General features: G+C 36.3%; 1 protein-coding gene across 6 annotated transcripts in view; it reads left to right on the top strand.

Annotated features, from left to right (window-relative positions):
• CDH12 (cadherin 12) overlaps positions 1–25,641 on the top strand; it is a 1,011,811-nt gene that overhangs the window by 881,835 nt on the left and 104,335 nt on the right. For all 6 annotated transcript variants that reach the window (XM_055142975.1, XM_055142967.1, XM_055142951.1 and 3 more), the window contains one exon: positions 22,297–22,416. In XM_055142975.1, coding sequence (XP_054998950.1) covers positions 22,297–22,416 — 120 coding nt within the window. The remainder of the gene's footprint in view (positions 1–22,296; positions 22,417–25,641) is intronic.

Here is a 25,641-nt window from a genome sequence, read left to right as displayed (position 1 = left end):
ATGTGGGCAGGAAACTCTCAGAAGCTTGCCAGTTTATCCCAGAGGGAGAAGTAGGCTACAAGTTATTGCTTCTGGGAGCTTGCTTTTAAGTCTCTGGGTGCTGACTGTTGATGGGATTACACACACCTGGGTTCCTCTGCAGGTACCTTCATGCATGAGGCCTGTCCGAATGTGAGGAGAGGGGCCTCGAGCATGGCTGTAGCTAGGTTCTGGTGTGCTTTGGCCGCTGGGAGCTCTGCTCGGGGTGGGGAGGGAAGCTGGAGTCCATCCCCTCCGAGGGGCCCCGGGGAAGACAGCCAGGCTTGCGAGCAAGAGACTCTCTGCCATGGGAAAGGAGGGATTCTGCTAGAGGATGGGAACTAGAGAAAAGTAAGGGAAACTTGATTTCCTCAAACTTTTCACACAGACAACGATCAATTTTATGGGAAGCGTTACTCTTTCTTTATTTCTCTTTTTCTATTCATCACTGCTCCATATTATTAAGCCTATAATATAGTGATTTCATAAATTAAGGTTTCAATGGAAAGAGCAATATTATAATGAAGAAAACAGTGAGGAATTTCATGCTTTGCTTTTCTTCGAATTCCCATTCAAATAATATCACAGTTTTGTCGAGGATTACAAAGCCCCCGTGTTTGTTCTGTGAGAATCGCCACAATGCAAGAACCAATCAGCTTCATACCCTCAGATACGTGAATTGAACCTCTAGCTCTGTTGACTAAGTATTGCCTGTGATATACCCAGACTTCCTTAGTACTCCTGGAATGTCAAAAAATAGGTGAAATATATAAGATATATAGAAAAAGATATCTTTGAAGATTTGATATTATTTTCTAGTTTCATTTAAATATCCAAAAAGAGTTGAGTACAATGTAGATTCATTTGTGTGTTTGTTTGTTTGTTTGTTTCTATTTGGGTCGGTGCCAGCGATGCTCAGGGGTTACTCCTGGCTTAGCACTCAGCAATTATTACCAGTGGTACTGTGGGGAGGAATCCAAACAGGTCGGCTGCATGCAAGGCAAGCATCCTTCCTACTGTATGATCGCTCAGGCCCCCTACAATGTAGTAATTTAAGAACCAGGCATATTTTTGGAAAATTTGGTCTGAAATTTTCCACATCCCGCAGGCCATAGAGATCATACACCAGGTAGGGAAATTGTCTTGCATTTTACTGACCCTTGTTCAATCCCTGGCACCCTATATGGTCATTGGAACCTCACTGAGCTTCAGAAATTAGTCCTTAGCACCTCTACGTGGAACCAACCTCCACAAACAGATAAAAAGTGATGTTGCACTCCACACATACTCAGAATTTGTGATAAATAAATTAATTTTTATCTCAAGTTTTTGAAATAATTAAAAACAGCTAAAAATGTTCAATGGATTTCACCTTTTATGATTAATGACTAGTGATGTTGAGGAACTAAACCCCATTATTTCCAAATCAATAATCTCTTTTGTTCAAAGTCAAGGAAATCTTAACTACATCATCATACCTCGTATATCCAAACTAAGACAGCAGATGAATATTGTGACTAATGCTCAACATACAAATAAACTTATAGATGTTTATCTTCTTTGCTGTGACTCTTTTAACAATAAATAACACTGCAAGGAGTTTCCACGCACATACTGACGATCAGAAGTCAACTGAAAAAATTAAACAGTCTAAATTTGGATATAGATTAAGCCACTGGGTTTGTAAATTTTCTTCAAGCAAATCAGTACCCCCTACTTATAGTTTCTATTTGAATTTATTTTTCCTTTGTGATAAATGTACTTTCCTATTTGGAAACACTAAGGGGGAAGCAAGAGCAAATGAAAACAATGACAGAAGAAGGGTAGACAGAAAAAGAGAGGGCAGAAAGAAAACTAAAGAAAACCAGAAAACACCACATTTATGCTCAACTTGAGTTTTCTGGAGTTGTTCCAACTCTTTGCTGAGGAACTGAGCTGTCTGCTGCTATTATAACAAGTCAGTGTGAGACATTCCTTTAAATCTATAATAATAGTGTATTTGATTTCAGGTTAATAAAATCATATTTGAATTCTTAGCATTTTTAGCAAAGGTAGGAATTATCACTGTATCACTGTCATTCCATTGCTCGAGCAGGCACCAGTAATGTCTCCATTGTGAGACTGGTTGTTACTGTTTTTGGTGTATTGAATACACCATAGGTAGCTTGCCATGCTCTGCCGTGCAGGTTAGATACTCTTGGTAGCTTGCCGGGCTCTCCTAGAGGGGCGGAGGAATCAAACCGAGGTCAGCCACGGGCAAGGCAAACATCCTACCACTGCGCTATTTGAAGAAAAATGCATAACGTTTTGAAATGACACTAGTGATAATGTTAATAACATCTCCCAGTCTTCCTTCTATTTATTTAGCTAATCCTAAAATCAGAGAGATTTAGTTGTTAATATAAAGAATTGCAATTATGACTGTATAGAAGTTATTCAAGGTGTAATTCAAGGGTCCTAATTTTTGAAAGGTGTTTTAGCTATGAAGAAACGTTATAAGCTTTGACATTAAATGTCATCGCTTATTGAAAATGTAATACATATTCTATAAAGACACATGACCTTTATAAAATTTGTAATAACATTGACTAAAGATATGCCAGTTATAAAAACTTAGATTTTTTTAACCCCTTCTACTGGATGTCTTATTTTGGTCTATTGAAGTCTATGTTAAGTCATCTTTGTTCTTAAATAGTTTCCTAAAATGAGTTGACTTTTTAAGCTCTGTTTGACAACAGACTTCTTTTTCTTGGTATAGTCTTTGAGACTTACCTTTACTAGCTTCTACTTTTCAAATATATAGGAAATATTTCCTATATAGATTTACAAATGAAATCCTCTGCAAATTCGAATGTCTTTAGTGTCTGGAAAACTGTATGGTGGGCAATGCTCTTGCCCTGCATACTGTTGACCTAGATTTGATCCATTTATGTGCTCTGAGCTGTTTATCGAGTAATCCCTGAACATGAGCCTGAAGTTAACCCTGAGCACCTCTGAGTGTGGCCTAAAAGCAAAACATAAAGGATAATATGAATATTCTCCATGAGTATAGGACATCTCCTTAAATGATAAATTTCCAATGCAAATACATTTAAGCATACACATTTATGCTTTATACGTTTACACTAAGATTGAAGCCCAACGTATATTGGAATACTAAATGTAGCTGAAAAATATACACATTAAAGTCCTATTTTAAAAGTAGAGGCAGAAACACCCGAGGGGTGCCCCAGAGGACTGAGGGGTCACACTAGTTATTCTCAGTAATTGAGAGCAGAGAGTTAGGCAGAGTTGTGCTTTGGACGGTGATTCTGGACTATGTCCTGGGCCACCTGTAGGTTCTTCATGGCCTCCATAGCCACAATTTCCAGTGCATGGGTACTGTGGGGTACCAAAACGGGCTCATGCATCTTTAACCATTGTACGACCTCCTGAGCCTGAAAACTCTCATTTAATTCAGAATGATCTGAAAATAGGAATACAGCTCAAAGTAATATTGATTCTTCTTTCCTTTCCATTAATTTGCCGAGTAACTAACTGTAGATGCATTTAGGGGTTCAGTTCATATGTGTATCATTTAATCATTTAGACACTTAATGATCAAATATGTGTAGTATATACTGTGCTGAATGATATACCATGGTTGGGGACATGAGTGAAGACACTATATCTAAAATATTAAAGTAAAGGTAACTATTAAAGTGGAGAAATAGAAATAGATGTAAGAAACAAACTCACAAACAACTGTGTGTTTATTTTTTTTTTTACTGTGCTACTATAAATAGTTAAGGAAAATAGAGGATATAATTTCCATGATTGATTGATTTTTGTTTAAATAATTTATATTTGCTTCCTACAGTTCCCTAAAGATAGTACGAAGCTTTGAAATTTATATTTTGTTGGTCAAATATAGTTTGCATTATAAGAAGTACCTTAGACTATATCACTTCCTACATATTTTCGGCAATAAAAGTCAACTATCGCCAGTGGTAGGGTAATGGATTTGCTAAGAAAAGCAAGTCTGGACTCTGATCCTAGCACAAAGAGGGTTTTAGGCAGAGGCAGCTGTATTCCGTCATCCATATTTAAAAGCAGTAGACTTGCTTTTATGGGTATAGTTATTTTTTATAGCAGAGAGAAAGAGAAAACAGAAAAAAATATTTGTGTGATGTCAGGAATGTAAAAAGCAGAATATGACTTTATATTTCTGCTTAACCTTCAGGATATATACTACATGTGTTATCAGACAGCACACATGTGAGTATGTAGACTAGGAAGAGGTTTTTTCCTTTCTTCCCTTCTTCACTTCTTCCCTTCTTCACTTCTTCCCTTCTTCACTTCTCCCCTTCTTTCTTTCTTTCTTTCTTTCTTTCTTTCTTTCTTTCTTTCTTTCTTTCTTTCTTTCTTTCTTTCTTTCTTTCTTTCTTTCTTCCTTCCTTCCTTCCTTCCTTCCTTTCTTTCTTTCTTTCTTTCTTTCTTTCTTTCTTTCTTTCTTTCTTTCTTTCTTTCTTTCTTTCTTTCTTTCTTTCTTTCTCTCTCTCTTTCTTTCTTTCTCTCTCTCTCTCTCTTTCTTTCTTTCTTTCTTTCTTTCTTTCTCTCTTTCTCTCTTTCTCTCTCTTTCTCTTTCTTTCTTTCTTTCTTTCTTTCTTTCTTTCTTTCTTTCTTTCTTTCTTTCTTTCTTTCTTTCTTTCTTTCTCTCTTTCTTTCTTTCTTTCTCTCTTTCTCTCTTTCTTTCTCTCTTTCTCTTTCTTTCTTTCTTTCTTTCTTTCTTTCTTTCTTTCTTTCTTTCTTTCTTTCTTTCTTTCTTTCTTTCTTTCTTTCTTTCTTTCTTTCTTTCTTTCTTTCTTTCTTTCTTTCTTTCTTTCTTTCTTTCTTTCTTTCTTTCTTCCTTTCTTTCTGCTTTTTTGGTCACACCCAGCGATGCTGGAGGTTACTCCTGGGTCTGCGCTCAGGAATCACTCCCTGTGTTGCTCAGGTTACCATATCAGATCACTGTCACTGAATCACTGTCATCCCATTGCTCATCGATTTGCTCGAGCAGGCAACAGTAATGTCGCCATTGTGATACTTGTTGTTGCTGTTTTTGGCATATTGAATACGCCAGGGGTAGATTGCCAGGCTCTGCCGAGTGGGTGGGATACTCTGGGTAGCTTGCTGGGCTCTCGGAGAGGGATGGAGGAATCGAGCCCGGGTTGGCCGCATGCAAGGCAAATGCCCTACCTGCTGTGCTATCACTCCGGCCATCGGGCAGGGGGGATCCAACCCGGGTTTACCATATGCAAGGTAAATGCCCATCCCGGTGTACTATCACTCCAGGCCCCAGAAGAGGTTTCTTAAGGTAAAATGTTTTGTTTCGTATTCTGTTCAAAACATGTCTTAGAGTTTAGCATGAGAGCATATGACTGGTCATGTTTCTTTCTGTTGAAAGATAAGTTCAGGCAAGCACTGCTGGCCTGTCTCTTGCAGGGGCCAACCCAGACAGCTGTGCTTGAACATGCTGTAATGGGTTGGGGGATGAAGGGAGGAGGTGGTGGGGGCAAAGAATCCAAGATTCCTGATCCAAATTGCATCATTTCTCTGCTGTGAGCTAAAAAAATCCTTGGTTAAGTTAAAAGAAAAATAATTAGGTTAAGTTAAAAGAAAGAAAGAAAGAAAGAAAGAAAGAAAGAAAGAAAGAAAGAAAGAAAGAAAGAAAGAAAGAAAGAAAGAAAGAAAGAGAGAGAGAAAGAAAGAAAGAAAGAAAGGAAGGAAGGAAGGAAGGAAGGAAGGAAGGAAGGAAGGAAGGAAGGAAGGAAGGAAGGAAGGAAGAAAGAAAGAAAGAAAAATGTGTTCCTTGCACACTTGCTTGAAACTAAAGACAATACATACTTTAAATGAGTACCATTTTAGAGAACAGTGACAGCATTGTCTCACTTTCAGTTCCTAATTTTTGGACCATTCAGTGGTGGTGAAGGAATTCTCCCATATCATGGCTTAGGGTCATTTATCTGTGAGCATATATTGTTTCAATATTTAGATCAAATATTATACATTATTTTAGACAGAAAATATTAAAATCAGGTGCTGCCTCTTGTTATTAGTGAAATACATCAGATATAAGATAAGTGAATTGTAATTAACTAGTAATCATCTGTTTATAGTCTTAAAACTAATTATGTCTTATTTGAAAAGTCAGCTTTTATTAAATGAGTTTACATTAACCTAAATTATGATTAAATTATGGAAAAAGCAAAAGAAAGTATATATGTATTGTTTCATCATTTTTCAGACTTGATATTTAAGTAGATTGGTTTCATTTAAACATGATTTTTTTCTTTTATTTTTTTTATTTTTGGTCACACCCAGCGATCCACCGGGTTTACTCCTGACTCTGCACTCAGGAATTATTCCTGGAGATGCTCGGGAAACCATATGGGATGCTGGGAATCAAACCCAGGTTGGCCGCATGCAAGGCAAATGCCCTAACCATTGGCTATCGCTCCAGTCCCTAATTACTGTCATATCATTGCTCATCGATTTGTTTGAGCGGGCACCAGTAACATCTCCATTGTGAGACTTGTTACTGTTTTTGGCATATTGAATACACCAGGCTCTGCTGAGCAAGCTCGATACTCTCGGTTGCTTGCCGGGCTCTCCAAGAGGGGTGGAGGAATCGAACTCAGGTCGGCCACGTGAAAGACAAACGACAACCGCTTTGCTATAACTCCAGCCCATGACCTTTTATCAAGATATGCATGTCCAACACTTGATATATAGGAGTACGAGAGTGCTCCCTTCCTGGATTGTTGAAGTAAACAATATGTATGAATCTATAGAAATTGGTTCAGTGCCCATTTACTATCTCAATGTTTCTGGTGGCCATGAGTCAAGGAAAATTGTTTTTTTGCACAGGGACAAGCAAAATCTGGCATACCCATGACAGCTTCACAGAAGACTACATATTCTACAATTGATTCAGAGACTTTCGTACTATATGTATGTATATTCTGACCTCATAGAGTTCACAAAAAACATTTTTTTTTTACTAAAACCCAAAGTTTGAGGCTGAAGAGATAGTACAGAAGCTAGGGTGCTTGTCCTGTTCCATTCTAGACACGCAATATGGTCCCACAAGCACCAATTATGTGACCCCTGAGTACAGAACCAGGAGTAAGATCTGAGCATTTTTAGGTGTAAATCAAACTTCCCCCCCCCAATCCAAAGATCATATAACATATATAGACACTGAGAACAGAATACTTATGAATTTCAGTAAGCTATTACTTCACAGGAAGCAGTAAAAAATTAAGCGAAGGTGTTTTAGAAAGAAAAAAACCTGAATATTGCCTGATATAGACTGTCAAAGGTAAACTTCATTCATTAAATGTGTTCTAAGTAGTAGAAATGAAGACACACAGATTCCTGCTTATTGTGACAGCAATGTGGATCATATTACTTCTAGTTCTTTTTTTCTTGATTAAAATATCAATGTGAAAATACTAGCAAAGTAAAATTGTATATCTCTGTGTGTACCTGCACACCTACGTCTTGGATTCTATATTTTATTAAGAATAAATTTTAAACCCGGGTATGCGGGACCCATTACTAAAATCTCCAAGCTCACTTGGAGTGGTAATGGATCTTCTTCCTCCATTTCCCAAGTTTTCCAGTAGCTTGGCAGACACACCCACAAAATGTCTCTGGTGCCATATAATCTCATCAACAGCCATGATCCAGAAACTCAGAAGTAAAATTCCCAAAAGAGAGCAAGGTAGGTCTCACCATGAGGGAATCTGCTCTATAGTTGTATTCTAAATTTCAGAATTCCTGGACAACTCATACTCTGTACCACTGATGTACCAAGCTTTGGGAGGCACAATTTGATATTTGAGGTGGAAACATTCAAAATATGTTGGTGGGAAAGTACAATCGTGGTGGGATTGGTGTTTGAATGTTAAATGCAATTAATTATTGTGAACAACTTTATAAAAATAAAATAAAATGTAAAAAATATAAATTTTAATAAAGTATGATTTTTAGCAATGCAAAAATAAGCATGATGGTTGTTTAATTTAGTATGGCATGAATAAAATAATCCATTGATAATAGCTTTCTGCTACTAAAAATGAATGCTAAAATATCTTACTTCTGGATTAGATACTAGCAATATTGGGGAAAAAAAGAGCCTTGACATGATTTTGATCTTGACATATTTATTGAAAATTATTTTCCATCCTGACATAGTTTAGAATTCTATCTGTAGTTTAGAAGAAGGTATATCAATTTGATTTGAATTATAAATATCTGTATATATCTATTGACTTAGTCCCATCAGTTAATTTTATATCATTATTTTTCAGGTTTTATGTTTTGCGTGAATTATTTTCCCATTGGTGTACATAATGGGTTAGAACTAAATCACAGAATTGCTGAAACTCTGAATTACTCTCTCTCTCTCATGATGGAAAATTCTCAATTACTGACTCCCCCTGGAGACTGTTATGTAGCATTTTTTGCTCAAAAAATATGAATACCTAAAATCAGAATGTGGTAGGATAAAATGAAAAATGAAATAATATGTATTGAGTAACCAGTTAAGTTGTCCAACTCCAAATATGGGTGTCCAAAACCATCATAGATAAAGTCACAGCATAGAAACAAACTTCACTTTTGCTCCTGAGTCCAATAGAAGGAGATTTTCAAAAATTACAGAGCAGAAAATAAGGGAAACCAGAGTAACCAAGTGTATTGAAATGGTTTAAAGTAAATACAGTATTACTGAAATCAAAACCACTCTATTGGGTAAGATTCAGATAATAGGAAGAGCTGTTGTGCAAAATGTCAGTGGTATGGGTCCGACCGGTGCTGAATGACGCTCCCATGTTTAAGGTTCTAACACCAATCTGGTAAACCCATGTATTTGGAACTGACTCTAGCCCAGAAACACATTAGGGACTCTGGTTTGCCAGGTAGACTCTTGACCAGCAGCAAAAGCTATAAAATTGAAAATATCAAAAAAACAGTTGGAAACTTATTACCTCAGAACTTTAAAAAAAAAGATACCACTAGCCCACAATTTGCAATTGTACCAGGGCGAATTGATCTTCACCGAGTTTGCAATCTGCCTTTTAAATGAAATGTGAATTGAATCCATAGCTTTAATATTGTGAATAATCTTGTACTCCTGGAACATCATATCCTGCTGTCTGCCCACTTTTCATTTGGTCATTTTTCTGTCTCCAAAGCTAGGTCATAAAATAAATTCATAGGTAACCCCATCTAGCTATAACTCAGACTCTTTCAGAACTTTAATCTTGTTTTTATATTTTAATCTGTACTATATATTATATCTGCCTTACAACTTGAAAGCATTTTGAAAAATAGTATGCCTGAAAAAATTTCACAGAATAATATATTTGCCAAAATATTGAAAAGGAATAGATTTGATGTAATGGGAAGTGTTTCATAGTAAATAAGGGAATCCTAAATTAATTAAAAGAGAGCTCTGTTTGGAAGTAATAGTGTTCTTCTTTCTACTTTTGAGCTTTCCAAATTCTTGTTCAGGTACTAGGTTAAGTTTGATGTTCCATATAATGTACACTAAAATTATTAACCTAGCAATATAATGTATTTTTTATCTTTTATATGTGCACTCTCAAAAGTTCGAGGTGGTTAGAAAAAGTCATTATCCTATAAATAAATGATAACACATTTGCCATTTTCTTTTTTGATGAGTTTTAAAGCATATTTAACTTTTACAGTGTGCTTAATAAATGAAAATATAAATACCAGGAGACTAACTGGTGTAATTATTTTAAACTCAAAGAGTATGCTCTCTTCTCCATAGAAAAATTTATATGAACAGAATTTTAATAGAAAGTTTTAGTGAAATGAAGAAGATAGAGATTTTGCCTTGCACAATCCTGAACCTGTTTGTTTACCTGGTAGCAAAATTTCTTCCAAGCATCACGGTAGTGATCCCCGAGACACAGCTAGGGTAAACCCTGAAGACTAATAGGTGTGCCCCCAAACCCATAAAGAAATATAAAGGAAAAAGCAATAGAGATTTTCAGTGAAATGAAATGGTTACATTTATCAAAGTCTTTTTATTCAAAAGCTTTTGTTTCTATTCTAGACAAAACCACATTCTGTACACAAGTAGACAAAGCACCAAACATGATGGCCTCTCAATATCTGTATTGCAAACCATAATGCCCAAAAGGAGAGAGAGAGAGAGTAAGAAGGAATTGTCTGTCATAGAGGCAGGAGTGAAAGGGGGTTGGCAGGAGGGATACTGGGGACATTGTTGATGAAAAATGTACACTGGTGGAGGTGTTCGATCATTTTATGACTGAAACTCAATCATGAAATCTTTGTAACTGTATCTCATGGTGATTCAGTAAAAAAAAACCTATAGTCATCTATTCCATTTTAAAAATTTTGAAATTAGGAATTGGATCACTGTATCACTGTCATCACGTTGCTCATTGATTTGCTCAATCAGGCACCAGTAACGTCACCATTGTGAGACTTGTTACTGAGCATTTTATAGATATTGTACTTGTGTGACATTACTATAATTCTTGCAATTACCTATTGATTATTTTATTATCAATTATTTTATGACAATTTATTAATATTTACTTGATTCTAAATTCCAGGTAATATTTGTAGCTACAAAAACTTCTAGGTTTTATTTAAATATTTTTCACACATAATCTCAATGTAATTCTTATTTTTACAAACGTTTACTATTTTCTTGAAACCAAGAGCACAGTTTTCAATTCCCCTGTAAATATCATAGAACTTGAGATGTCAGGATCACCGTCATGCTATTACTTGATTTCTTGTATTTTCCCAGTGCTCTTGAGTTTTCAAAACACTTTTGATGGGAAGCTGTTCCTTTTATTTTTTTTTATAACAGGCAGCAAAGCTATATTGTTGTCATAACTGTTGGCAGAAGAGATTTATCTACTTTTACAACTGAACTAAGTAATATCTTAAAAGTTTTATTGTAGATATCCAATATCACCTTACAAAAATGTTCTAAATTAATTTAATTGTTTTAAATACTTCCTCTTAAGTCAGATGTTAAGACTCTGACACGTACCAAGCTTCATACTAAATTCTAAGGTTCGACAACAACAACAACAAAAACTATGACCATTCTTAGTTGCAAATATGATACTTGATATGCACTCTAAAAATATTGAAATTAGATTGTGAAAGAATGGTTATTAAAGATTTTTTCTTAAATTTGTGATAAATTGAAGCTCAGTGAAAAAAGGATATTTCTGATATCCATGATAGAGTCCATAAAGAGCAGGATATGAGACGTACTATAACTTAGGGAGGCAATATTATACAAGAGTTATCATAAGATAGATAGATAGCATGGAAGTAATAAGCCTTAAAATGTAGGGAGATTGATAGAGACCACATGAAAAAAGCTAAGGAAACACATTTTAAAAGTTGCAGGGTTTGGTACATACCACTGTGTTCCGGGCTTACTTCTAGAAGATTCTGTGTCCTGGGCTTATATCTGGCCATGCGGGACTGTTCATGGTGCTAGAGATCAAATCTAGGTAAGCAATCAGCATGCACATGCCCTATTCACTGACTATAACGGTCATCCCAAAGTGGAGGCTTTGAAATAAATTATAATTTAAATGCTCAAGGTGGATGATAAATTCATGCATGGTTATGAGAGTCAGAGGGAGATTATTCAATAGTGTAATATTATGATTCATGTAGAACAGAAAAAAATCTCTTACCTAAGAGTATGGTAGAATGAGGAGGGTAGATGCATTATAGCAGTATGTAATCAGTGAATAAACAATAAGTAATGAAACATTGATAATGTAATAAGAAACTTGATGACATTGGCCTAATTTCCTCTGATTTTTGTTATTTCAATAACTTAAAAATGTAAACAATTATTGGGGCTGGAGTGATAGCACAGCGGGTAAGGCATTTGCCTTGCACGCGACCAATCTGGGTTCGAATCCCAGCATCCCATATGGTCCCCTGAGCACCACCAGGGGTGATTCCTGAGTGCATGAGCCAGGAGTGACCCCTGTGCATTGCCGGGTGTGACCCAAAAAGAAAAAGAATATGTAAACAATTATCTATGCACTGAAACGTAAGGAAAAATATAAAGTAAATGCCTGAGTTAGGGCATATAGTTTGATAGGCAGCATCCTGGTACACAGGAAGAGCAGACAAAGATGTTTACTGAAGACTAAGAAATGCTGATCAAGAAAGGGGAGAGGCGAGAATATATGTCATTGAGAAAACCACTACTGGAAGCAACTTGAAGATTTACACCAACCTAGTAAATGTCCAGAAAAAAGGCAGGTGAACATGAGGAATGCCTTTTCGGAGGGCAGAAATGATCAGTTCATCAGAAGAAGGAGTGTAAACTGGAAGGAAAGCCTGTGGGAACTAGCATGCACTGAGGGCATGGAGAGACACTACATGGGTTAATGCACACGCTTTACATATAACAGAATCTGGCACTGCATCCTGTTCTCGGAGCACACTAGGAATCAGCCTGGAGCTCTGAATCAGAGTAAACCCTGAACAAAAATGAGTGTGGTTCCAAATCCCGAATAAATAAATGAGCTTACATGGAGTATGGCGCTGAGGAGAAGCATCTGAATGAAAGGGAATTTCAGGTGGAAAGATTCTAAGTGAGGTTAGCAATGCATGTGTTGGTTTATTGAAATTCCAGAGACAAAGTGGCACTGAGGAGCAGGCAATTATGGCAGACAGCAGTTGAGGATAATCTAAATAGATTGCTAGTTTATACTTTGCAAACTCTTTATGACATTTATATATGTTTCCAATTCTTTAGTAGTCATCCCAAAATTGATTTACACACTTCTGAATTTTGGGGGGCATAGAATAAAAAAAACTTATCAAAGAGGTGTTTAGCAGAAATCATGATTTTATTTGTTTGTTTTTCAGAGGTAGAATATAATATCAACAATCTTGAATGAGTTTGGACTGTAATATTGCAGCCCAAACTGTGATATGCATGGTGCACCATTACAGATTATTAGAAAAGCAGTGATATGTTCAAAATCCTTTAGCCAGGGGTTTTATCTGCTTTAAAGCACATGCTATTTTGAAATGAAGTAATATTGGGTTCCGTTTAAAATTCTCTAACAAATGACTGGAATTAGAAAAAGAAAATGTCATCCTTTCACTTTGAACTTAATGTTTATTTGCATCCTCAGGATATATTCCCAGAAGTGGTATTGCAAAGCCATAATGGAAGCTCAATTTCTAGTTTTTGAAGGACTGTCCATATTGTTTTCCAGAAAGGCTGGACCAGTCGGCATTCCCACCAACAGTGAAAGAGCATCCCTTTTTCCCCCACATCCACACCAGCACTGGTTGCTTTTATTATTTTGAATGTGTGCCAGTCTCTGTGGTGTGAGATGATATCTCACTTTTGTTTTGATTTGCATCTCCCTGATGACTAGTGATGCGGATCATTTTTTCATGTGCCTTTTGGATATTTGTATTTCTTTTTTGAGGAAGCTTCTGTTCCTTTCTTCTCCTCATTTTTTGATGAGGTTGGAGGTTTTATTCTTACACAATTCTACTAGTGTCTTGTATATCCTGGATATTAATTCCTTACCCGATAGATATTGGGTAAATATTCTTTCCCATTCTTTGCGCTCTTTCTGTATTTTGGTCACTGTTTCTTTTGAAGTGCAGAAGCTTCTTAATTTGATGCAGTCCCATTTGTTTATGTTTCTTTACACTTGCATGGTCAGTGCTGTTTTATCTTTGAAGATGATTTTAGCTTCAATATCATGGAGAGTTCTGGCTACATTTTCTTCTATGTATTTTATAGATTTATGTTTGATATTGAGGTCTTTAATCCACTTTGATCTGACTTTTGTGCTTCGCATTGGACAGAGGTCAAAGTTCATTTTTTGCAGGTACCTATCCAGTTTTCCCAGCACTACTTGATAAAGAGGCTTTCCTTGTTCCACTTCACATTTCTTGCTCCTTTGTCAAAGATTAAGTGGCAGACCCCCAAATATATAACCCCCATATATTTGGCAGTCTGTGACAGGATATTCAATTCTGTTCCATTGGTCTGCAGGTATGTTTTCAGACCAGTACCATGCTGTTTTTATTACGACTGCTTTGTAGTAAAGTTTGAGGTTGGGGAAGGTGACACCACCCATCTTCTTTTCCCCAAGGAATGCTTTAGCTATTCGTAAAGGTTTATTATTCCATATGAATTTCAGGAGTGTGTTGTCTATTTCTTTGAAAAATGTCATGAGTATCTGATAGGGACCACATAACACAGTAGAAATGACATCTGTACCTATATATTCATTGCAGCAATGTTCACAATAGCCAAAATCTGGAAACAACCCAAGTGCCTTAGAACAGATGACTGGTTATAGAAACTTTGGTACATCTACACAATGGAATACTATGCTGCTGTTTGGAGATATGGGGTCATGAAATTTACTTAAAAATGGGTAGACATGGAGAGTATCCTGCTAAGTGAAATGAGTCAGAAAGAGAGGGACAGACACAGAAGGACTGCACTTATTTGTGGAGTATAGGATGACATCACATGAGGCTGACACCCAAGGACACTAGATACAAGGGCCAGGGGGATTGCCCCACAGCTGGAAGACTGCTTCATGAGCAGAGAGGAGAAGACAGATGGAATAGAGAATGGATCACTAAGAAAATGATGGCTGGAGGAACCAGTTGGGATGGGAGATGCATGCCGAAAGTAGATAATGGACCAAACATTATGTCCTCTCAGTGTCTGTGTTGCAAGCCATCATGCCCAAAAGTAGAGAGAGGATATGGGGAATATCATCTGCCATGGAGGCAGGGGGAGGGTGGGAAAGGGGGAAGTATACCGGGGATACTGGTGGTGGGGAATGTACACTGGTGGAGGGATGGGTCATCGTGTGACTGTAACCCAAACATGAAAGCTTGTAACTATCTCACAGTGATTCAATAAAAATTAAAAAATAAAATAAAATAATAAACTTACAAGCAATATCTCTATACTCAGGGATCCTGACCATGGAGATGTTTACTATTTATTTAGTTGGTTATGTCTTTTGCATTTGGTCAAGAAAACTTTAGATACTCAGGTAGAATCCTGTTACTTTGTAATCTCTGTATAAGGGCCAGCACAGCAAAGTTCAGTAATAAAGTAGCATACTTTTGGAATTTGACAGCTCCTTAGATGCTCTTTGTAATAGTATTTGAATTTAATATATTATTGCTTTCTAAATTGGTATAAATTTTTGAAACCTAATATTTCATGTATTTTGAAATACAGAAAATGTCATGTTTTCTGTTTTTTACAAAATATGAATGAAATATATTCTGAAAAATTAAAAATTATAATAAATAACTTGATGTTTAATATTACCCATTTCTTGTAGGATTCCAAAAATGCGGGTGACAGAGCTAAGCTACATTCTGGCATCCACTCATGACAGAATGCATCAATGGGCTCATAGAGCTCTGACAATGTCTACTTCTAATTCTCATCCAAAACAGATATTTTTGAATATTTAGAGACCTGCCAAAATTGTCTTATTTTGGAAGTGGCAGAAAATCTCAACTAAAATAAAATATAAAATCTCAGGGCTGGAGCACACACAGCGGGTAGGGCGTTTGTCTTTCATGCAGCCGACCCGGGTTCAATTCCCAGCATCCCATATGGTCCCCTGAGCACCGCGAGGAGTAATTCCTGAGTGCAATGCCAGGAGTAACTCCTGTGCATCGCCAGGTGTGACCCAAAAGGAAAAAAAAATCTCCTGTAAAAAGTGAAACTCATGGTCCCATATAACCAAAATACTTAAGAGATCAGGGTTTCACATGTGTTGATGCTTATTTTCTTTCATGTGATTCTCAAATGAGGCTTCTTGTGTGTGATATTTTCCCAATACATTAAACAGTATACATTTCCCAATACATTAAACAGTTCAGTGTTCAAATGGTGGTGGTTCTGGAAATTTACCTGGCAATTTGAGAGGCAAAAAGACAGAAATGTGTTTCTAGTCTATGCATTTATTCATCTTTATCATTTTTCTAGATAAAGTGGGCTTGAGCAATAGCACAGCGGGTAGGATATTTGCCTTGCACGCGGCAACCTGGGTTTGATTCCTCTGTCCCTCTAGGAGAGCCCAACAAGCTACTGAAAGTATCCCGCCTGCACGGCAAAGCCTGGCAAGCTACCTGTGGTGTATTCAATATGCCAAAAGCAAAAACAAGTCTCATAATGAAGATGTTACTGGTGCCCACTCGAGCAAATAGATGAGCAATGAGATGACAGTGATACAGTGACATCTTTTTACAAATCTTACCTTTGTCATTTTAGACTTGAAACAAGTGCCTCTCTGGCAGTTAAAGTTTTTCTTTGGCACACACACACATATATATATACATATACATATATATATATTATATATATATATAGTGTAAGGGAATTACAGCTATATGGCAGTTTTTAGTATAAGTAGGATTCATTTGCGGGGAGGTTTAAGGCTCTGCTAATACAATATCACCAGCATAACTGTTTCTCGTATTCAGTATGTCTGATTTTTGTTTGCCAATACATACAACGTCCACATAATTATTTTTTCTTTAAGCAAACCTACATTAAAAAATGCAATGTTAGCTAGACACAAGAATATCTGAATGGCTATATCTTACCCTTAAAAGAACTAGGTCAGCCATTCAAATGAAAACAATGTTATCTATAACAATACATATTAAAATATTAATTAATCAAATTAAGTCACAGGGAGCACATTCACTAAGTATAACTGAATCAAAATGATCCACTTTTCCATTAAGAAAATAATGCTACACAGAAAAGATTACAAGTCAAACTGAATTATAGCTGAGAGCCTGCGAGTGAATGAACTCCATGCTCATACATTTCATCGTGATTTCTGTGGATTTTCCTGACAGTACCCATGAAAATAATTTTGAAATCACATAAGCCACTAAGGAGAAAATACTCCCTCACCACCGGAATTGAGAATTCAGTACATGTCACCAAAAGAGACATTAGCATTTGTATTGGCCTTCCTGGTATAGAATTCTTGGCACACAATGGAGAGATAAAGTGCTCATAAAAATGGATTCACTTATCCATCAAAGTAAGTTTGAATCACAAGGTGTAAATATGTACAACCTAAAATATTTAGGGCATATCTTGGAGGGAAGCTTTATAGCCTTAGAGTGTTCTGGGGTTCTTCAACTGAATAACAAACAGCGTAAGTTGATGTCACGGCATGAGTGTGCCAGGGGATACCCAGAGGCCGATTGGACAGGGTTGGTGTTGGGGGTACAGATAGACAAAATTGTTTGATCTGGATCTAATACTTAATCAAGGGGAATAAAATCTCTACTCTGTTAGATTTTTTTTTGTCAACCTTTTTATTCTCAAAATCTCTGATTGTTTTTGGCAGCTATAGCCAGTATACAAATCATTCTTTAGTACCTAATAATGCTCTAATAGAGACAAAGTCTTCAGAGTCTACTTATTTGTGTTTTTAATATTTTTAAATACTTGGCTCAAAATTTCATATCAATAACCATAAATTCCATGTATGTCATTCTGAAGGCATGGGGTCTGAGGACAGAAATCATGTAGCACTGCATATTTGGAAATCATCATCCTCTATTCAGGGCAGAAGGGAAGTGGGAAGGAAAAGATTAATCTTCTAAGAATGTATTTAGAACTGGGACTCAACTCTTGCTATGTTTCAGACTCATCTATAGAGATTTAAACACTTTTTATGTTTAAAGAGGACTGTGGACCAATTAGACAGACATTTGACAGAAAACATGACATGTGTAATTGATTATAGTCACTAGGTAAAGCAACTAATATGCATAATTTTACTTTTCAATTGAATCTTCTGCAAAGTTTGCTTAAAAGTCTTTTAGAAACCTATTTGAAGGATGTACACATGTGTCCACATACACACATACACCCCTTTCTACATCTCTCCTCTGACTTGAATTTGAAAACCTCTCTTAAAAATCATTGAATGTTTAATGACTTCTTGTGTAGTATAATGTGCTATTATTTCAATTCTGTTTGAAGTTTTAGTTTGTTGTTCCACACCATTCTAGCTTTGGATGCATCCATTATTTTCTGTAATAAGTACATAAGACAAAAAAAAAAAGAAACACTACATGAAATTCACCCCTTTTTTGTGCTATGTTGGTCCTGAGAAAACTTGATATTATTTATCAAGGAAATTTATATTAATCTATTACTTTTTTTACCTTCCTGACTGTGGATGAATATGATATCTCTATTTTCATGTATGAAAAAAACTTAAAATATATTTAGAGAGTACATAAATATAATTTGTAATAAGATAAAATAAAATAAATGTTGGAAGAGTAGCTAAAATCTGAAATAGTTCTAACAGTGACTTAAAATTAGCAGTTTTTCCATTTTCCTCTATTTCATATCCTTTGCAGTCTCTGGTGAGGGGAGACCGTGGTTTACCCAGGGTTCCCCTTTATGTTCCTGAAATGACTTATCTCAGCACCATATTTTTTATCCCAAAATGTGTTTCAGTATGTCAGGAGCTTTTATTTAAATGGAAATAAACATCTCACTTAATTCAAGTCCACACATAAGGGGACTTCTTTCAATAACCCCCCCCCCGTCACTCCCATATGCCCATATGAAAAACTTTCTCTTGCTCTTGTTCTATTTCTTTGAAGTTATTTTTGGTTTAGGGGACACATCACTGGGTGTTCAGAGCTTACTGCTGATTTTGTGGTTAGGAATCACTCATGGTGGGGCTTGGGAACCCTTTGGTTGCTGGGGATTAAACCAACAGCAGGTCAACAGCATGACAATGATGACCCCACCTGATGTACTGCCTTATGAATCTATTTCTTTTCGTACTATGTTTTGCTAGGTAATACTATCACAGTGGCATCTCTGTTTCTATTTTAGTTTACTTTAAAATATGTTCCTCTAGCAATTTTCACTTGGCATATAAGTCTTGCGGATTTGAACCATTAAGTTTTATTTCAGTGTTTCTTTAGCATCCTAAATAAGTTTATCTGGCAAATTACGAGATGTAAGTTATTATTTTTCAAAGGACTAACTAATTGATTCAAAAGTATATGTTAATAAAACTTCGAGAGAGGTCATTCTAATAGGTAAGAACCTTCATGATATGTGTGTATAGCTTTACAATTAAAAAATATGTATATGTCCTCTGGTTCTAACTGCTAAAATTGAACACCACACCTCATATTAGTATTTTCAAAATGAATTAGAGAAAAAAGCTATTGGCTATACTAATTCGTTTGAGTAATTTATTCCTCTTTAGTACAATTTTATTTGAAATTTCATAATATGAATTTTCTTTTTCAAAAGATATAGACTACTGGGGCTGGAGTGATAGCACAGTGGGTAGGGCATTTGCCTTGCACGCGCCAACCCGGGTTCAATTCTCAGCATCCCATATGGTCCCCTGAGTACCTCCAGGGGTAGTTCCTGAGTGCAGAACCAGGAGTGATCCCTGAGCAGCACTGGATGTGACCCAAAAATGAAAAGAAAAGATATAGACTACTGTGAATTTATAACATGAGGCAATTTTCAAATATATTAATATTCACACACATGTATGCCAGAATTGATATCCTTATTAAATTTCAAATAAAATTTTGAAGATTTTTGGATTCCTACATAAAAGTTTTATTGAGCTTTGCGCTTTATAAAGCCAATTTTACCTAAGTCTGATCTTTAGAATGGTCTGCATCTATGAATGGTCAGTTTCTCTGTTTCTTGCTCCTGTGTGGTGTACATTTGCAGTACACTAGTATAAGACATAGGTCTTAGTGACTACTTAAAATTAAGAGATTAATTACTATTAGTGGTTCTTAGTTAGTTCCAGTGATTACTAATTATCTGCACAGTGCCACATGGAGGACTGAAGGGGCTCAGTATTCTCCATGCACTGTGTTCAGTCTTTTTCCAGGTGCTTGTAAATGAGTCACTTATCTGCAGATTAATTTCTCACAGTTCTTCAGCACTTAGAGTCATCAAGTCTCCCTTCTGAGTGGGAGTGATAAGAGAATAAGCTCTATACTGACAGTTATACATAAGAAAACAACACCAATGTTTGTGGGCATTATTGCCTATATAATGTTTGATCACACTAAGCACGTCCCAAATCATAGCCTCCTACTCCTACCTCTTGAGCATTTAACATTTATTTGTGTCAGGAACTAGTGTGCTATACAGGACTTGAGAAAGAAAGGCAATTTTAAAAATTTCATAGGATTAAGGGAATTCACTGTGGGTTTTTTATTTTCTTATTTTCTTTCTTTCTTTCTTTCTTTCTTTCTTTCTTTCTTTCTTTCTTTCTTTCTTTCTTTCTTTCTTTCTTTCTTTCTTTCTTTCTTTCTTTCTCTCTTTCTCTCTCTCTTTCTCTCTTTCTCTCTCTCCCTTTCTCTCTCCCTTTCTATCTCCCTTTCTCTCTCCCTTTCTCTCTCCCTTTCTCTCTTTCTCTTTCTTTCTCTCTTTCTCTCTCTCTTTCTCTCTCTCCCTTTCTCTCTCCCTTTCGCTCTCCCTTACTTTCTCTTTCTCTCCTTCTCTCTTTCTCTCTTTCTTTCTTTCTTTCTTTCTTTCTTTCTTTCTTTCTTTCTTTCTTTCTTTCTTTCTTTCTTTCTTTCTTTCTTTCTTTCTTTCTTTCTTCCTTCTTTCCTTCCTTCCTTCCTTCCTTCCTTCCTTCCTTTCTTTCTTTCTTTCTTTCTTTCTTTCTTTCTTTCTTTCTTTCTTTCTTTCTTTCTTTCTTTCTTTCTTTCTTTCTTTCTTTCTGTGAATGATTTGAAAATTCACCTCAACACAGTGAGGAAGAATTTTCTTTTGGAGTCGGGCAGTTACAGCATTAATGATAATCACTGTTATTATTATTGTCATTATTTGGTTTGGGGTCACACTTGGTACTGCTTATTGGTACTGCTCAAGCCTCACTCCTGACTGAGTCCTCAGAGATCACTCCTGGCGGGGCTTGGTGAGCATGGAGAGTGCTGAGGATGGAACCAGGTTTGACAACATATAAGACAATTGCCCTGCACAGTCTTCTATTTTTCTGGTCTCAAGAAGAATATAATTTTGATGAATCTTTAATATAGTGTCAAATCTATTTGTCAAACATTGATGATACAAATATCAGTCAATTATAGTGATGTTAATGTCTGTGAATTAATATGATGTCCAATAACATTTGACATCTTAGTAATATATGCTTACTTTTATTTTAGAAATACTCTTTCCTGAAAACACTGCTATAAAAAGCATTTGTCTATATAGCTATAGTTCACCAGTATACTTTGAAATAAAACATTTTACATTGAATGTTGACCAAATATTATGACTTCTTATATTTTTCTGACCATAACCCTTCCATTTTATTATGTTTTATTTTTATTTTTTGCTTTTTTTGGGTCACACCTGGTGAAGCACAAGGGTTATTCCTGCCTCTGCACTCAGTAATCACTCCTGGCATTGCTCAGGGGACCATATGGGATGCTGGGAATCGAACCAGGGTCAGACACGTCCAAGGCAAACGCCCTACCCACTGTGCTATCGCTCCAGCCCTCTCAGTTTTATTATGAAATAGATTAAGAGAATTTTGATTTGTTTAGTTTTTCAGTAAACAATTAACAGTATATTTTGTCCAGTTTTGAATGTCCTAAACAGGAATGCCTGATGAATGACAGAATGTTAAAGATAAATCTGTGTTGTCAAAGTGAGCAGTTACTTTGAATGGCTCTAAAAGATAAAGATCTTTATGCCATTGTATAGCTTTGGATATATTTATTGCTCTCTTTCACACCCTCTACATATCAGTAAACCTTTAAGGCTTTTACCTATTCTATTACAATCCTAATCATTAAATTAAAGCATCCACATTAAGAAGCTGAGCTAATGAAAGCAGTGTCATATTTGCTTTGGTGTACAAATCAATAAAGTAATCATGATGACTTGCAGTTCAATAATCTGGCTAGTGAAAATGGACAAGGTTTTCAACATACTTATAATAGGTATCAATTTCGCTAACAGCTTTACTGATGGTCAAGATTATGATTATAACAGTTGAATTATTCATAATGACATCCTTTTTGCACAAATTCATTGAGCAGTGCAAAATTTCAAAGAAAAAATGTTGTTCAACAGATAATAAGCATCATCTTGTGATCTGTAAAACAATAATTCTGGAATAATATGATCATATTTTCCAGGTGCTTATGTGCTTCAAGTCAAGGCCACAGATGCAGATGACCCGAAATATGGAAACAGTGCTCGAGTTGTTTACAGCATTCTTCAGGGACAACCTTATTTCTCTATTGATCCCAAGACAGGTAATTGTTTTATTTTGTTTTTTTTTTTTTTTTGGTTTTTGGGTCACACCCGACGATGCACAGGGGTTATTCCTGGCTCTTCACTCAGGAATTACCCCTGGCGGTGCTCAGGGGACCATATGGGATGCTGGGATTAGAACCCGGGTCGGCCGCGTGCAAGGCAAACGCCCTACCCGCTGTGCTATCGCTCCAGCCCCCAGGTAATTGTTTTATTGAGATAACATTTTAAGCACTCCTTCAAATATTTAAGCTTTAATTAAATCCTGGCATTGAAAGTTGCTTATTCTAGTACTCCAATAAAAACTGAGTGTGCTACGCATAGAGCAAGGCAAATAGAATCATACCTAGCCTCTGGAGATTATACTTTATAGTATAGTCTTAGAATATCAAGTTTTACATCATATGGGTCAAGATTATATGTGCTAGCGATTCGTTATGTCATGTTATGCTTTGGACTGTCAGAAACATAGGCTAATTTGTTTTAGTTTTCAGAGTGAAATGTGTTCAATGATGCTCAGTTTGAGACCTTGTCAACATAACAAGGTCATGGAACTTTTTGGCTATTATTATCTAAAATTATGCATAATAGAAGAGGAAGAGGAGGAAAGGAGAGAGTTAAACATGTGCAGACTGTTTAGTGGAGATCACTAATTCTTCTAAGTTGTATTTCTGAAGCTGTATTAAAGACATTGTATTTTTCTTTTTGTCGGGTGAATATGGACACTCACATATGGCCCAGTGAGTGTTCTAGGTTTGTGGGAGGTGGTGCTGGGGACACACCTCCCTATACTAGGCGTAATTCTGTGTCTCAAAGTACAGCAATGGCCTTCTTGACTCTAGAGATGATGGATCACGAGACTCACCTCATTAGTGCTCAGGGTCCACTAGCACCATCCATGACTTGAGCAGTTCTACAGTGCCAGAGATCTAAATTGTCTCTACCTCATGCAAGGCATATATTACAGTCATTCGCACTGTCTCCCAGATTTATCAGTCTTATTTTTAAGTCAACCCATTTAAATCAGTTGGGTTCTAAACCATTAAGCTCCACATTTTACCTGACCATGGACTTATTCTGACCCTGCCTCACTTCTGGTATTTGCCCTCTAGACGAGGTTTCTCCCTTTACTAAACCTTGGGATATCCTGGGGACATATGGGATATCCTATGGCACTCATGGGCAATTACTGTGTTTTTGTTTTGTTTTGCTTTCTGGGTCACACCCAGCAATGCTCAGGAGTCACTCCTGGCTCTGCACTGAAGAATTACTCTTGGCAGTGCTTGGGCGACTATATGGGATGCCGGGGAATGAACCCTAGTTGACCATATGAAAGGCAAACACCCTACCCACTATACTATCTCTCTGGCCCCAGAATCACTGTTTTAAGTTGCAGCCATAAAAATAAAATTGAAATTCTTGGAATTTATAGCAAGGACAGGCAGAGAAGATGGAATTTGCATTCTCTTTTAAAAAAAATTAAGTCCCCTGTTTCTGGTGAATTGTGAAAAGTTGGTAAGGGGAGCGATTTGTATTGTCTAGTGGTCAAATTAAGGATTTTCGGCTACAGACTAGTGGTCAAATAGGGATTCTACATTATAATATTTTTAGTTTAATATATAATTTTTAGTTTAAAATATTTTTAGTTTAATATATAATTTAGGAAGGTAGTTCAAAGGATAGGGCACTTCCATTGCCAGTGCTAATGTGGGTTTCACCACTAGCACCGCTCAGAGCCCTGGGTACCTTACCAGAGAGTTACCTAAGCACAGAGGCAAGAGGAATTCCTGAGCATCAACCAGTGTGGCTCCAAACAAATAAAAAACAAGCCAACAAACAAATAAGCAGAGACTTAAGAGTGATAGTTATTTTATACGCTCCTATACTGGGGTCTTAATAATGTTGATTGAGTCCTAGGGAGTACAGTAGCTAAAACTAAGTTACTGGACAGTTGAAGCTCTGGATTAATAAATGCCTTTTTGAATTTGTGTGTAAACTTTTAAGATGCATCTTCATTTATTTTTATTCATGTTTATTTTGAAGGCCTCCCAAGCAGGGCTCAAGAGGCCCAGAGGCTCCCCCCAGAGATTCTTTTAATCAACTGGGGCAGAGGTTCAATGCAGGGAACCAAGGTTGTGATCCCACTATCCCCTGCAGTGCCTGGATGCCCCAGTGCTCAGGAGGGGTGCTGCCTGTAAAACATATACCCAAACCTCTTATTCTCATGGCTCTCTACCTCAAAAATTATCCATGTGAATGAATTAAACATTCAAAAATGTTTAATTCCTTAGATATGTGTGCTAAAACAGGATATTCCAATGATATAGGTTAATTTATAATTAATCCTATTTTAATGTTGCCTTTAAATAATAATATCATTTGACAATAAAGAATGAAAAGATTATTGTCAAGTGAGTCTCTCATTTGTCTAAATAAAACTCTTCACTTGTTTTTTTCAAGCCAACTGGTTCACATAGTATTAACAATTATTTAAGGATGGAGCTGAAGTAATACTCCATCAGGTAGGGTGCATGCTTTACACACTGATGACCAAGATTTGATCCCTGACATGAATCACGGTCCCTAGATCTCCAAGCACAGATCCAGGAGAAACCCCTCAGCAACTTTGTGTATGTGGGAGTGGGGTGTGTTTGGGGGGGGAAGTGCCACGCCAAAAAAATAAATTAGTAAAGAAGTAAAAAGGAGTAAAGATAAGAGTTGCTCTCTAATATAAAAAAAAGTAGATGGAAATAAGCCTAATATTAGTTCTTGAAAAACACATTATTGCTCAAGAGCATCCAAAATGGTTTAGGGAAATAAAACCATTTGCTTGGAAATAGGGTTAGATTAACCAAAACCAGTCTGTGAGTCTGTGAGTGAATATGAGATGGGGAAATTATACTTGTGATATAGTTTGTATTTAAGAATAATTTATGACAGCAAACATGATATTCAGCAATATTTATGTTCAGGAAGTTTTATGGCTATTCTTGTTCAGTGGTTTGAAAATAATATGAAATTCCAGACAAAAGATAAAAAGTTTAGGAAGACATTTGCAAAGTGTTTAGTGAAGTGAGAGTGGTATAAATTTATAGAAGAATTAAGAGTTAAACTGCTGGTAGAGTATATGGGAAAATGGTATAATGAAGCAATACAATATATTCAATTTTCTGGATAGATACATATAAGAATGTGTTCCTTATATATTTACTTATACTGTATTATAA

Source organism: Sorex araneus, chromosome 1 (genome assembly GCF_027595985.1).
Source record: "Sorex araneus isolate mSorAra2 chromosome 1, mSorAra2.pri, whole genome shotgun sequence".
NCBI lineage: Eukaryota > Metazoa > Chordata > Mammalia > Eulipotyphla > Soricidae > Sorex > Sorex araneus.
Note: the sequence above shows the minus strand (reverse complement) of the source record. Positions and strands in the feature narration are given on the sequence as shown.